The sequence below is a fragment of the Ambystoma mexicanum genome, chromosome 8, assembly GCF_040938575.1.
Source record: "Ambystoma mexicanum isolate Mex_15411 chromosome 8, UKY_AmexF1_1, whole genome shotgun sequence".
Classification (NCBI taxonomy): Eukaryota; Metazoa; Chordata; class Amphibia; order Caudata; family Ambystomatidae; genus Ambystoma; species Ambystoma mexicanum.
Genome location: NC_090929.1, coordinates 318,519,612 through 318,534,706, shown reverse-complemented (window position 1 = coordinate 318,534,706; position 15,095 = coordinate 318,519,612). Strand labels below are relative to the sequence as shown.

Genomic DNA, 15,095 nt, shown 5'->3' with positions numbered 1-15,095 from the left:
TTAGACAACGAACATTATTATTAAGCTTGAACTTTTGAACAGAACTTTTACAGCGCCTTACCTGAACAGTCGAGCTTACCTGAACTCCCATCAATCCTCAATCCAGTGAAGTAACTGGGTTTCAACGCGCCCCTGCATCAGAAGCAGGATGGAGAGCTCATCCTTCCAAACCCTAAGGTGAGGCTTCACGGGGAATCGTGGAGGAGGTATCGTGGAGGGTTGGAAGGGAGTGGGAGGCTTGAGCATTGTTCCACAGTTGGTAATACTCCCTTTTCACGCACAGGAGGGTATCCAACGAGCCAGGGAAGCCAGAATAGAGGGGCCCTTCCTGTCCATCTTCAGAGTTCTGCGCCTTCGACGCCGCGCCTCCGTGGGAACCAGGTGAGCGTTACAGCTATGTGGTATAGACACATGGTTTCCAAAGTGGTACTCCTGTTCGGATAGTATGTGTCCAGTAAATTGTTTTTTAAAATGTCTTGGCTGTTGGGATCATTTTTGGCAATTGTTTCTATGTCCTCATATGATTTCAGAACTCTTTTTCTAGATTTAGCAGGACCAGGATTTAGCCATACTATGTTTTCTGATTTTCCATACAAAGCAGTACCGGTTAAACGATCTGCAGCTTCTTAGGCGCCACATTCTCTATGAGAGAGCATTTTTATGCCTAGGCTGTACAATTTCTGAGATAGTGTTTTGTCTGATGATAGGTCATTCCAGAGGTCTTGAAGCTCTGTGTTTTCTGCTTTTGTTAAGTAGGCTGTAACATATCGTGCAACTGCAGTGGAATTGTCTGCAATGTACTGCACATCTATGTTTGCATTCCATAAGAGGGCAATGATTCCATTGTAATCATTGATATATTTTGATGCTTCTGTTCTTTTTATGTAATACGTGTTCTTAGGTGATTTACCTTTAACACTATGTTGAACTGAAGACATGAAGTTGTTCGCTTCACATGTTTCTGTAACTGGTCTAGGGAAACCAAAGCGGCATTTGGTGTAGTATTTCCCTTCGCTTTTGTATTTGCGACAACAATATTTACCACATTTGTGTCTTTGAAATTGTAAAATCTGTCTATGAAGGTCACTATGTGTCCGTTGTGAAGGGATTTCACAAGTGACATATTTTTGCATGAACTGCAAAACAGTGGCATCACTGTCCTGACCAAATTTAGGTGCACCTTTGATCCATAAAAGCTTGTGAATATGTGGTGCTCCTCTGGCTTGGTATTCTTTTCTCCAAAAGAAGTGTTGCACTTCTCTGAGGGGAGGAACAGTTTTATTACAAATAAAGTGTAGCATAGCAATGAAACGATGATGGAAATATCTTGATACATTAACAGGATCTAGAAAGCAAAGTTCTCCAGGTGTTAGTATATCTATGTTGGTTTTGTTGTTGTTTGATATGCGTAGGTAATCATGTAAATCTTCCCATGCATACTCTGCACAACTTAATATAACAAACCAAGTGGGTGGTTCAAGGTTTCTGATCATACAACATACATCTCTGTGCCGTCGGAACCAGTATTCTTTCGTACCATACATGTTTGCAAACAGATTTGTCATACTTGATTGTAAAACCTCATATTTTTCTTGCACTTTTTGTATTAATTGCGTAACTGACATATTTTGAAAGTGGGTTCCAGATTTCAATATGTGTGCAACTCTGCAACATAGGGTTGCTAGTCCCTTTCAAAGAGTAGGTGGTATATGTATTCCACATTTTGTCTAAATCTGGGATTTTGAGAATACATTCGTAATGAGCGGTATTCTGATGCCGTAATCTGAGTGGGTCTATCATCGTATCTTCCGCCTTTGCCAGTAGGAAATAGCAGTGGAAAAGCACATGCTTCTATACTTTTTTCCCATATGCTCATTGGTGACCCTTTGGTTTGTCGCATTTGGTAAGTTTCTAGTGCATCATCTATGCTCTCATTAGAGTGCAATGGATGAATTGTGTAATGGTCCAAAAGAGTGGATACTGCAGCAGGATCCAGAAGTTCAAATTGACCAGTTTCTGATGACTCTTGAATTATTTCAGTTGTTTCCCTTAAGCTTTCTTCAATATTTATTTCTTTGTAGTATTCATTATTGTCTTTCAGATATTGCAAGTCTTGTCTAAGTTTATGTAAGTCCACCAGTTGTTGCCAAATTGTTTTGTCTTTTGTTGGTACACCATTTACTAAGACAATTAAAGAATGCTCTATTGGACGTTGCACTCCTAGAGTGTGCACATTTTCTGTCAGATCTAATGGCACATAAACTACTTTGCCACAAATGCCTTTCACCAATTCAGAGGGAGGTATTTTTGCTGTTTTTAGTTGAAGGTGTATTATTGCTTGAAATGGGTGAACTGTTTGAATTATGATGCTCTCATGCAAATTGAGTTGTTTCAGGGGTTTTGGTAGTGGGAATAATTCTGAATTATTTGTGATAGCATGTGAAGGAGTTTGGTTGGTGTCCAGTTTTGTAGTGCAGTAAGTGCAACATATTAGGGGTTCACTTATTTGGTATTTGTTTTCTGCTAAAAGGTAGTGAGCTCATTCAAACCATTTGGAATCTTCATTGTCTTCTATTTTGTATGCTACGTCTATAGTTTTTGTGTTCCTTTTGTAAAACGTTCTGCGACAACACACACACACATGGTTTGGTATTTCAGCCGATGTACTTTTAAATTTTAGTAATTCTTTTTTGTATGTGTGTAATAGAAGGTTGCTATGTGCAGACCTGTTGCTAGTCTGCTCTAAAACTATTGCATGTTGTAAGTGGCTTTCACTTCTAAAATATTTTCTGTGGATACAGTTGATTTCTTCTTGAAGGTATTTGGGTGTACCATGCAGAAGAGTGTTATTTAAATTGGCTATTTCTAAAGCTGGACTTTTAGCATAGTACAGTTTATACACTAGATTTCTTGCTTTTGAATGATGTATTGATATCCTTTTGATATCATGGAAGGTGCTTTTGTAAATAGGTCCTGAAATGCAGGCTAATGAATGCCCTTATAGTCCTGTGTATTTGCGCACTGGACAGATATCCATATTTTGCAGCACTTTCATTTTGATTTTGTCTTTACCTTTCACATACTGATTGAGGAACTAACGTAAAGATTTGAAAGATTTGCTAGAAATGTCACACATTGACGTGCACGGCCATTTGTATACTGGACGGTCTGGTTCAGTCGAATGGAGAGGTAATTCTGAGTTTTCGGGGGATACTTTTGTAAGCAGTGTTTCTTGTTCCATGATGGTATTATTGATTTTTTCATACCCTCGTTCACTGCTATGGATGGCATTTGTGTTTGTTTGATTTTGTTTGTATGCTTCTTCATTAAAATATGGTTCTGTGGTTGTTGTGTGACTCCTTTCACCTCCACAAATATTTAAGAAGTTATTTTTGTTGACATTCCGTTTATTGAGCAATTTCTTTTGTAGTTTAGCACTTAGTTTTGTTAGTGGTTTCATCCTATTTAACACTAAAATAAATAACTTCTTTTTGAGAAGGATTGCACTGTCTACGAGAGCTTGTAGGATTAATTTTCTATGGTAGGTTTTAAGGGATGAGGATGAGAGCATTGTTAGCAGTACTCGTAGCCGATTTTTTGTAAAGCGTTTTCTGTTTCGTGTCACATTTTGATGGAGGAGCCAAAGTTTCGGTAGTTGTAGCTTCCTTTGTTTCGCTAAATGACTGTATTAGCTGTTTTGTTTCAATGTTCTGTACAAACTCTGCTAGAGGTGGATGCTTACTTTGGACACTTTTATTTTCATTTGCTCGATTTCTGCGTTCCTTTCTACGGACTTGCTTTTTGGTAGGCATTCTTTGGGGTCTGTTGAAAAAAAAGAAGGCATTTTTGGTCTGTTTTACAATGTATGTGTGCTGTGTACATGCATGCATGAGTTTGATGGGGAAGCTGTTTGTGGTGGTGTGTGAATGTGCATTGGGAAGTTCCAACGAGTTGGGAATGCTATTTTTCTGTTTGTATATTACTACACTGTGCTTCAAATGAGATTAGAAAGTGAGCTAGTGGTGGGGAGAAGCATTAAAAGTAAACGTAATGGTATAAAATTAAAACAGGTATTTGTTTTGTAGTACTAACATTCTAAGGCATCTGTATGTTATTTGTGTTCCAAAAACACAGGGATTTGTGTGCCATTCTGCCTGTTATTCTTTGTTTAATAACTGGGGATTTGTGGGTAGAATGGTTCAGAAATCAATGTTTTTTTGGTGCACAAATTACATAAATAACCCACACAGTCTCTTTGAGGAACAGTAAGAATATAAAGGTAGTACTGTACTTACTTTTTTTGCGGAATCACCAGGTTTCTTCGGATATGTTGTTTGCAGTGTAGATGCTGTTGATTTTCAGGAGAGTAGTCTTCACTGCAATTGTAAAAGGAAGAAGTTAGTAACTTTGTGTGTTTAAAGTAGTGATGTTAATGTACACATTCATTTTGCATCTTTCGTCTGAGTATTCTCCTTTTATATCTCAACACAGTGCATGTGTGCATTTCATTTCACTATGTGCAGCCTTTATATGTTATTTGCAGTATGTTAGTTGAACCTGCTTCGCAAATGAGTACAATTTTCAGTTCATGAAATTCCCTTGGTTTTTTTAAGCTATGTTGTCCATAGCAGAGAGGTTGTAAGTGATAGGTCATTATAGTAGATGGGAGAAATTTGACTACTTTCATATTATAAGTACGAATGCGATAAATCGGGAAAACCTCAGAGGTAGATGTCACCACAGTAATCAAGAACGTTTATTTTTCTCATACGATCGCATTGGAAGTAGCATTAATTTAGGCGGAAGACAGTAAAAAATTGTGACATTTTCTAATGGAAAATCGAGTTTTGCGTCTACATCGGGAGGGATGTTACGTATGTATAGGTTGTGCAGGAGACAGTAAGAAGTAGTGCGGTTTCACAATGAAAAATAGGAAGTCTTGCACTTAAAGGGGGAGCGTTGGTATGTATTGGCTATGCAGATTTAGTGGCATTAATTTGTTTAAATGAAATCATAAGGGTTCCACATGTTCTCTGAATAAAATATGCATACCTTTACTTTGTACATATGCATGTGCATATGCATGGAGCTGTAAGTAGAAATCCGCGACACTTACACAGTAATTTTTGAAGTAGGTGCTTTGCAATGATATGCAACTTGCATTCAGAGTGATCAACAGTACATTTGAAGTGTGGAACTCTGATGACGGAGTCAGATGTAGAGATCTTGAATGTGATTGGTGGATGGTTGTGTGACTGCTTAGCTGTGTCCAATGAGGGAATGGATTTGTGAGTGATGTGGAAAGGGTAGAAGGACTGGCTAAGAGTTACGTGCCTCACGGACACTGCGCTTGTCCGCAGGTAGGGCGTGCCACATACGGGGTTCTACAGCAAATCCAGCATGGAAAGGGGACTGTACGCATCATCCAATCAGATGTTCACATTGTTCATTTGTGTCGAAAGACAGTGCGTGCAGTGAAGATGGCAGAGGTGGAGACAGTCAGGGTGTTGGTGCTCGCAGATATTATTGTCCATGTTTACAGCACTATTCTGAAATAGGCATGTGGCACACAATTTCGATGTCAGAGGAGTGGAGGTGGTGTGGAGCGCTGCGACTGATTGCAATGTTGCTCAAACTCTCCAAGTTTGCAGAGATATGCGTAGGATGACCAGTCCCCATGTGGTAGTTTTGCACTACGGTGCTTGCCATTTGGGCTACGTGAGTTCACCTACTTTGTTGGAAGATTTGGAACAGTTGGTGCAAGCAGTCGTTAACATCTTTCCAACTGCGAAAGTAATTTTTTCAGGCTTACTCCCTAGAGGAAAATGGGACAACAGTTCTGTTTTTTGTCCTGATCAAAGTATTGGGAGGTGTACCATCAATCACATCATGCATGCTTTCATGTTACGAGGTGGAATGTTTTTCTGCAGCCACAAGAACATTGTTTCGAGTAATGCGGCTTATTTTGAAGCCGCATTACTCGAAACAATGTTTCGTTATCTGTTTTGGGAAATGCCATGTTCTTTTAGAATGTAAGGCTTGCTTTGGAGAAGGTTCTGTGATGATTGTAGGAGTAAAGTAAGAAGAAAAAAAATACAAAAATACAAAATAACAGGTGTCTGTCAGGCATCTGCCCAAAAAACAAAAAAACAGTTCTTTTCAGAGCCCACCTTAAAGGTGAAAAGGGGAATACTATTTAAATGTACAGTCGTCACGCTCAGATCCTCTACGTGTCCGCGGACATGGCGGTAGTCTGCAGGCAGCGCGTATTACCAACAGGGTTTCTGGGGTGGAGACGCATTCAAATGAGAATGAGCAAAGCTAGGGATTGGTCAGTAAAGTTCAGTGGGTGTGTTCTGAATGGAGAGATTTAGCGAGAACGTGTTTTTCCTGACAGGAGACCAGACAGCTATGGCTCTCTGTGCTCGAAAACATATTTTCTGAATTTTGGGAGACTCATGGATACATTGGTTGGAGGTGCATGCAGAAAGTTGCGGTATAGCTGCAGATCTTGGATTTTCTAATGTGGAAGTGCACTGGCATGGAGTGCGTGGAATGAAGTGGCTGAACTTGGTACCTCTGTGCTACTTTACAGACAGAGCGTCATCCGGATATAATTATCATTAATTGTGGAGGAAACAGTTTAGGGCATGTCTCTGGAATTTCTTTGCAATTTGCAATGGAGGAAGGACTTGCGAAGGTCATGGACATGTTTCCAAATTGCCAAGTAGTTTTTTCCCGTATTGCACAAAGACAAATGTGGCTGCGTTCTTCTGCATTTGGTCCACAAATGGAGAAAGCGAGGCGCAATGTCACTAAGGCTGTTTGTGCCTTTCTAAGAGATGTTGGCACACCCTCTTTCCACAATGAAACCATTTTGTTTCACAGCACTTTCCTTTTTTCGCAGAGATGGAGTCCATCTCACATATGCTGGCAATCAGATTTTTCTTCGAAATGTACAAAATGCATTGCAACCTTTTTTGGATTCATAGTTATCTATTTGGCAATCCGTTTTTTCAAATCCACAGTTTTTCAAACACACAAAACACCACCAAAAGGCTCTTTTCAGAGCCACCACTTACTCCCAGCGAAAAGTGCATTGGTTTTTCTCCGCTTGCACCCTCTATTTATGTGCGTCCTACGACTGTCCGTGGACTTTTTGAAAAATGCACAGGGGCCTACACCCGGTCTCTTGATGGTTTGATTGTTAAACTGAGAAAGGCGGCAATGAAAAGAGCCTTTTTTGTAATTTTTGTTGTTTCCATTTTTTTATTTTTTTACACAAGACCCACTAGGAGGGCAAAGGAGGGTAAAGAAGGGACACCAACCACGGGGATAAGAAAGGGCAGGTGGAGAGAGAAAGATGTAGGGTGGGCTTTACTTAGGTAGGGAGCAGTTCTTCTGGTGCTCTGTGACCGTAGTCTCAAAAGCACTTTGAATACTCTCCCCCCTGGAGAGTACTGCGTCGCAGTACATACACAATATTATGACCCTCACAAGGTAAGGGTCAACAGCATCGCAAATGGCCTGTGAGGTAGCTGGAGGGATCCGCTCTCTCACAGGAGTGTCTCTTGTGGTGAGAGGATCGGACACAGAGGATGCTGCGGAGGAACTCAACCTACTACATTCTTCACATGGTACCACCCTGCGAATGTCCGCACTGTGGAACAAAGTTAGGTGTCGCTTCATGGTTGTCGTACCAAAGCTGTACGCACCAGGTCTCCCGCGACTCAGCACCAACTTGCATTGGTTACACCTGACCTGGTTCGCACGTGCTTTTGGTACGTTTCCAAAAAGGTAAACAACCGCCACACCCTCGACTCTCGACGAGTGCTTGTAGTGCCAAGTTCCTCCACCTCATTCTCTTCTTCCTCTTCTTCCTCGCTCTCTACATCCTCACGCGTATTTCCCTCTGCAGGCCCTTGGGGAGGTGGTGGCGGTGGAGGGTTTGGGGGTGGTGCTGAGGCTAATGAAGCAACAGCAGCCATTGATGCCATTAGGGTTGGTCGGCTAATCTTCGCTACAGCAGTAAAGGCAGCAAAACTCAATCTGCTATAGCCAGAAGTGCAATGAAGATGAGCTCGGGGATGTGGCCTTTTATAGGGATGGAGGGGTGCGCCTCGTGACCGTATCGATCACTCAAAAGCGTTGCAAAAATTCTAAACAATACATTGAAAGGTAGGGCCATTGTATGGCACATGTGAAATGGTGATTTTATACTGTAAAATAATTTCCCATGTCTGTATAAGTTCTTTTGAAATGTTGCGGAAGCGGACAAACTGCACAAATTAGGCAACACGCTCAGCGTGGGTGCGGTCACATGATGAGGTCGTGAACACATTCGCGAAGGAAATGGATGCCCGCTAGACACTAAATGCAGAGTAACGGACGTGCGCATGCGCGCAGTTGATCTACGGACAGTGTTCGGGTCCTGAAACTAATTAAAAGTGCGACACAAGTGAGACGGATGGTTACGGACAGGCACGATGTTTGCAGTACTTATGGATGTGGTGCGCATGTGGGTAGATGTTTTGCTGACTGTACAGCCAGGTATAGTGTCCTTAGGACACCTCCATTTTGTTTGACTATGGACATACCGGCCACTACGCCTGTTCAAAGGACAGTTCCATCTTGGCTGCGGACGGTACGGACAGGTATAGTGTCCTTAGGACACTCCCATTTTGTTCATTTGCAGACATCCCGGACACCTAGTGTGTTGTAAGAACATGTTTTATCTTGGTTCTGACCAGTACGGAGAGGTATAATGTCCTTAAGACACCCCCATTCTGTTCATTTACGGACAACTTGGACAGCTGGTGCGTTCTAAGATCAGTTCCATCTTGGTTGCAAATAGTACGGGTAGGTGTATTGCCCTTAGAACATCCATATTATATTGATTACGGCCAGCTCGAACAGGCGCGCTGTCCGTGGACATTTTAACTCTTTTTAAAACATTTTTTTGATCCAAACCATTCCACTACAACTAACATTAAAAAAAAATGTAATACACACACATACATCAATCAAGAGAAATACAGGGGGAAGCAGATACTGAAACGAATATAGGGGAATTAGGGTTTAACACAGGCTGGTTGTGAGGGGATGAAGTGATGGATGTTTCGTCAAAACGTTTATGTTCTTCCTGAGGGTTTGGGGATGGTTCACTAGGAAATGGAGAAGGGGGACAGGTACAGGTTGGACAGTGATATCTTATTTTTCCTCTCACGTATTCCTCGACAAATTGCCTTAACCCGTTAAAATTTTCATTTAGTATGTCCATTTTCTCTTCTATCCATTTCAGGCTGTCTTGCTCTGTGTCCTTTGGTGGACTTTCTTCTTTTTTTACCTGGTCTGTTAAAAATAAATATATATATGTTAAATGCCCATAAAATACCGACTATTAATTTGCTTATGCAGAGAAGTGTGTACCATTATTATCACTATCTTCTGACATTTCCCCTTGCGGAAAATTCTCCTCCAGCCACTCCAAAGTACTGCATATTTCTGTGTCAAAACAACAGAAATACATTATTTTTTCTGCACCTCATACAAAAAAAGTACACACACATATAAGAAAAATGAAAATCACTTACTATTTTCTTGTACTTTGTCTTCGTTGTGCTGTGTGCGTCTACTGTCGCTCCTGGATGCACAGTTTCTGTGAGGTAATTACGTTGGAGGCATATCTTTTTTTGTTATGGTATAATCCATTTCATTCTATATGGTAATTAGATGCATGGGTAATGTTTGAGACGTGTAGGTTCAATTGGTTACTTATGAGTACTTATAATGTGTTTATGTGTTCTTTTTTACACTTGTGCATTTTTCATATGGCACAATAGTACAATTTCAGATCCCCCCTGACTGTTTCATATCTCCCAAATTCACATGGTGAAAGTGTATATTCAGTAAAAAAAACTTTGTTAAAGGGTAGTTGTGGTTAAGTTGCCCTACTAAAAACCCGTAAAATTCACAAAAAAACTTTGTTAAGGGGACGTTATGGTTACGTTGCGCTACTAAAAACCTGTGAAATTCACTAAAAAAATGTTATAAACGTGACATTATGGTTCGAAGTAAAACTGAAAAACACCTGAAATTCACCAGTTATGGTAGGCTAAGCAACCATAACTGCCCGCACCACTGTGCACTGCTAACACTAACACCCAGGACATCAAAGATGACATCACAAATTGATATAACTCATGCATTGTGACTAATTTAGAATTCCTCCGCTTGCAGCGGAGCCATAATTCTACTCAGATTGGACATATAATTTACAAACATATAGGTAAGAATCTGCTTAGCACTTTCCTGACTTTTAATTTGTGAAGTAATACATATGGGCATTACTCTGTAAACCACCCAAGTTGGTTGGTTCTAATATTTAGTCTGTACACAAATCGTTTCTCTTCTTCCGTAGTACCAGAGTTACTGCCAAGTCTCCCAAGGTAAAAACCGAGTCCCTAATTTTTCAATCATATGGACAAAAACGTAACCAGTTTTGTATTCGTGGGACTGTTCCCATTGCTCTAATTGTATATATTTTTCTTTTTCCCCTTTTTCTTCTCACACATGGCATTTGATTCGTCTGTCAAACGAACATCAATGCACAATTGATTGTGTATCCTTTTTATGCTAATTATATCACTGCCATGACATGTTACTGTTTTTTAATTTAAAAAAAAATTTGTTGGGAAATGTTGTGACCCCAATATAATACGCCACTTCTATGTTGGCTCTGTATCTTCTGGCCTGGCTGATGCACAACTGTTGGTAATCCAAACCTATGATTATGATTGTCATAAATGTACATATTAGTTATTAACCTTGCAGCCTTGGAAGAAGAGCCTTTGCTCGAAACACGGCTGTTTTTGTTTTGAATTAAATCACGCTTAAACTGAGCACTATAAATTTTGGCTGTGTGCGCAATTCTTGGGAGCAACCAACCTTCATCATATTCAACTTATGTGCACACTTTAGGCAGGGTGTTCACACACTGCTCCCATTTGCTGCCCGCCTACCCCCTCATCGTCGGTCAGTGCGCCGAAACCTCATTTGTCCTTTTCTGCCCAATCTTCTTTTACTATGACCCAGTGTGTGTTAACTTTGTTGAACTTTGTATTGTATCCAGTTATGGACTGTTTGCAAATGTGTTTTATTTGTGATATTACTTTTATGGTCCTGGACCGAAATAAAGTTAATCAAATTGAATTACTCTTTGTCCTGGTCTTCCTCTTCACAGTACTTTCTTTTGAGGTACCCATCTCTATAAATGATTCAGCTCACTCAGTCGGCTACTCCAAAATCCTCCTCACTCCTGATATTGCGACAACCGTAATATTAACAGTTAAAATTCAGATACTAAACGTCAGTTTGTTTGATCCCCATCGATATTAATGACTAATTTTATGACCTAATTTTCGGTGATACAAATAAAGGGGCCCGACACATCTTTTACCGGCCAGCGCCCCACAAATCCTAGGGCCGGCGTTGACACACGATGTACCTCTTAGCTGGAAAAATCTGACAACTCCATAAGAGCACTCTGCCTCCTGGGGGCAAAGTCCAGGATCAGCTCAATGACAAGCAGAGGGGACCTCAGCTTTACCATACAGAACAAGGAGATAAACATGTTTCCTTCATTAAAGGAAGGAATCTAATTTTGTGTACAGGAAAAATCTATTGCTGCCACCCACCCAGTGCCCAGATAAGATTTTGAAGTGGGAGTATTTTACTCGCTAAACCTATTGCACCCTAATGTAATCCCCTCATTTGAAGCAATCCCCTCTTTCCAAAGAAAAGTTTGGCTAGGTGTTCCCCAGAATCAATATGCATTGCCATGGATGGGGTGGGGGCAAAGCATTTTGAGCTATATTTATTTGTTATACTCTATTTATTGGCACTTGTAATAAGCCTGTTCAAAACAAGTTCACTTCGGCCGGCCTGCCTGGAGAAAATAATGCCCCAAATAATCTCGAACGTATGGCAAATTAACATTTCGCCCTGTGCAGCTTTGGAGATGTTATTTCCCTGTGAAACCATGTGATAAGCAAGAGTCGTTGTGAAGTAACGGATGCCAGTTCCTTCCCTACAAAGGTTTGTAGCTAAACTGGCAACCCGCCCGTCTCACGTGCCTGTGCTGTTATTTGTTGGTTCAGGCGGACTGTGTAAACATTAGTACATTACGTTTCCTGATCGGGCGTGCCAATAACACATATTTCTAAAACGGATGATTTGCCAACAGGGAGATGTTGATACCTTTGAAGAGAGGGCTCTGCCTCTCACTTCAAAATAGCCACAAAGCAGTGAGTGAGCACACGGCTTTCCTAACTCGGCTACATACAAACCAGAGTAGATTCAACGTGAAGACATTAGACCAGTGGTCTTCAAACTGTGGGCTGGCCACCTAAGGTGCTGTGAAGGATGTCCAGGTGGCATGAAAATATAAGCAGGTCTGGCATCTGGGGGGCAGCAGCAATATTTTTTCTCAAGGGGGCGTCAGCAATAGCATGTTTACTCCAGGGGGATGGGCATAAAAAAGTTTGAACATCAGCGCATTGAGTTAAACTATGCTGCATCCGCTTGAACACTCCGAAGAGGGAAGGTAAAGGAAGAGAAAGCTCAGGCTGCGGCACGTGACCCTGTTTGTGCTGCCAGTGAGCAGCGTAGTCCCGCCCACTCTCTCGCTGGACGCACCGCTTCCCTGTGAAGTTTCACATTAGTGCGCTGGGGTGTCCTTCCCTTAGTATCCCGTGACTCGAGCCATTGGCTGCGCCCGAGGGGAGAAAGGTTCCGCTCGGTCCTCTCCGTTCTGCCGGCCATGGCCACTATGGAGCAGGTCCGGCGTCAGCTAGAGGAGGCTGGGCAGGCACATCTCCTCCGCTTCTGGCCGGAGCTGGATCCGGAGGGCCGGGCTGTGCTGCTCGGGGAGCTGTCCGCGCTGGACCTCCGGGAGTTGAGGCAGCACTGCCTGAGTGCTGCGGCGGCCGCCTCCCGGAGAAAGGGGCTTGATGAAATACAGAGAGATATGAAGCCTATGCCTCCTGAACTTGTGGGCAGTGTCTGCCACAGCGACCCCGAGGCCCTGGCAAGTTGGGAGCAGGAAGGTAAGTGGGCATGTTCAATTGTGTGTGCTTGGGGGTGTGGTGGGGGATAGTTCTTTTTGGGGGTCTGGGTGCTTTCCCTCTTTGGGTGGTGGTAGTAGTCCCTCCCTTTGGGCCGTATGTGTTGCTCTTTGGGACGGGGAGTTTGCTTGCGTATTCGTCGTGGTGGTGGAACCGATATGTTGGTCCATAGGTGGGTGATGGTTCCTTTGTCTTAGTGGAAGGGAGGACGGTGGTACTTCAGTGCAGTTCATCTTTGAAGGGACTGGAGTTCTTCATTGTAGCTTCTCTTGGCCTATTTACTTGCCCTCATTGGGGGTTGCACTCTGGGGTGTGGGGTTTCCCTCTCTATGTGGGATGCTTGAGTTCTGCTTCTCTTGAGGAGTTGTAGGCCTTTTTGTGGGGTTTGTGTTGCTCTTAATGTGATGTCACCCGCCCGCCCTTTACCGGAGCAGGTGTTAATCTGTTGAGTATGGGTGAGTGGTGTGCATTTTTAGTTTGAGCTATCATGTTCCACCTAGAAACGGAAATTATTGCATTGAATTAGAGGTAGGAGCGAGATAAGTAAGGGTGGACAAACATCGTATGTTGGTTACCTACCCATTCAGTGACCATGATAATTCCAATGGGTATTCACACCCACGAACCCATCCCTGTCCAAAGGCTATCCTCCTAGAATCTCTTAGAGCTAGCTCTATTGAGTAATAACATCAGACTTTCGTCTGTAAGTGTTTTCGCGAAGCAGTCTGAGTTAATTACTTTATTGCTGCTATAAATGCACTACTGGTGTAACAAAAATGTCTAAACAGTGAGCAGCTATTTTATTTATGGCTGTTCCTTGTATTAAAAACAAACATTGAAAAAGCCATCAGTTTTTGTTTGTGTATAGACATTAAACATTCGCCAAACATATGCCCAGGTAATCTCATTCTTTACCACCATTGTTGCCATTTTATGACCAGATGGTACGTTTATAGTAGTGCCATTCTTCCGTTACGTGCTTATTTATTTATTTTTACATTAATAAAGTGCACAAAACCAAACCGGCATCAATGCGCTGAGCTTAAGGGGGGGTGGGAAGGAAGAAGGAGGGAGATTAGGAAGGAGAACACGAGGAGCATCCAGAGGTAAAGGGTGAAGCAAGTACAGTAGTTTGGGTCAGAGACCATTAAATAGGCATGTTTTTAGTCTTTTCCTGAAGGGCCATTAACAATACTTGGCACGCAAGTTGGGGGGGGGGCGGTAGTTCCAGAGGCGAGCAGCTGTGACCAGGAAGCTGGAGCCTCCTGCTCTACTTTGTTTGAAGCGTGGGGTAACCAGTAGGTTGCAGTAGGGCGGTCTTGTGGGTCTGGAGGACTTGGTCTTGACAATCCTTTGAGCGAGGTAGATGGGTGCGGTGTTCGTGAGACAATGGCATGTTATGGATAGGATTAACTTCCAAACTCTATCTTTGATAGATAGCCAGTGGGCTGCTTTTCTGTGCGCTGAGGCATGATCCAGTTTCGAAAGGCCCAGAGCAACTCAAATATCGTTATTCTGGATGGACTGGAGTTTCAGGAGGTTACGTTTTGAGGTACCGGCAGAGAGTGAGTTACAATAGTCCAGCCGGGAGCCGATTACCACTCTGGCCGTGGTTAAGCAGTCCTCTGGGGAGAGGAGATGCTTGGCGGTGATCAGTAGTTTGGTGGTGTGGGCTGTCGAGGATGCAATTACGTTGACTTGGTGTGTCCTGCTGAGGCTAGCGTCCAGGTATACGCCAAGTGTTTCGACATAAGTAGAGACCAGGATAAGGCAGGCGTCAATGGTGAATGAGCAGAAGGCACAGGTTGAGTTTGGCAAGGCAGGCGGGGTTGGAGGCAGCGGGTGGCACAATCAGGATTTCAGTTCTTTTCATTGTTTAAGCAGAGTTGGTGTGAGGCCATCCATACTTGGATAGTGTCATAAATGGTGTTGATGTATCTGGAGTCTTGGTCGTAGATTCCTGAGAGGGGG

General features: G+C 42.5%; 1 protein-coding gene across 1 annotated transcript in view; it reads left to right on the top strand.

Annotated features, from left to right (window-relative positions):
* Positions 1-12,633: 12,633 nt before the first annotated feature.
* The window catches only part of UAP1L1 (UDP-N-acetylglucosamine pyrophosphorylase 1 like 1), a 525,997-nt gene continuing 523,535 nt past the window's right edge, over positions 12,634-15,095 (top strand). Inside the window, exon 1 of the mRNA XM_069609735.1 lies at positions 12,634-13,106. Coding sequence (XP_069465836.1) covers positions 12,821-13,106 — 286 coding nt within the window. The 5' untranslated portion in view covers positions 12,634-12,820. The remainder of the gene's footprint in view (positions 13,107-15,095) is intronic.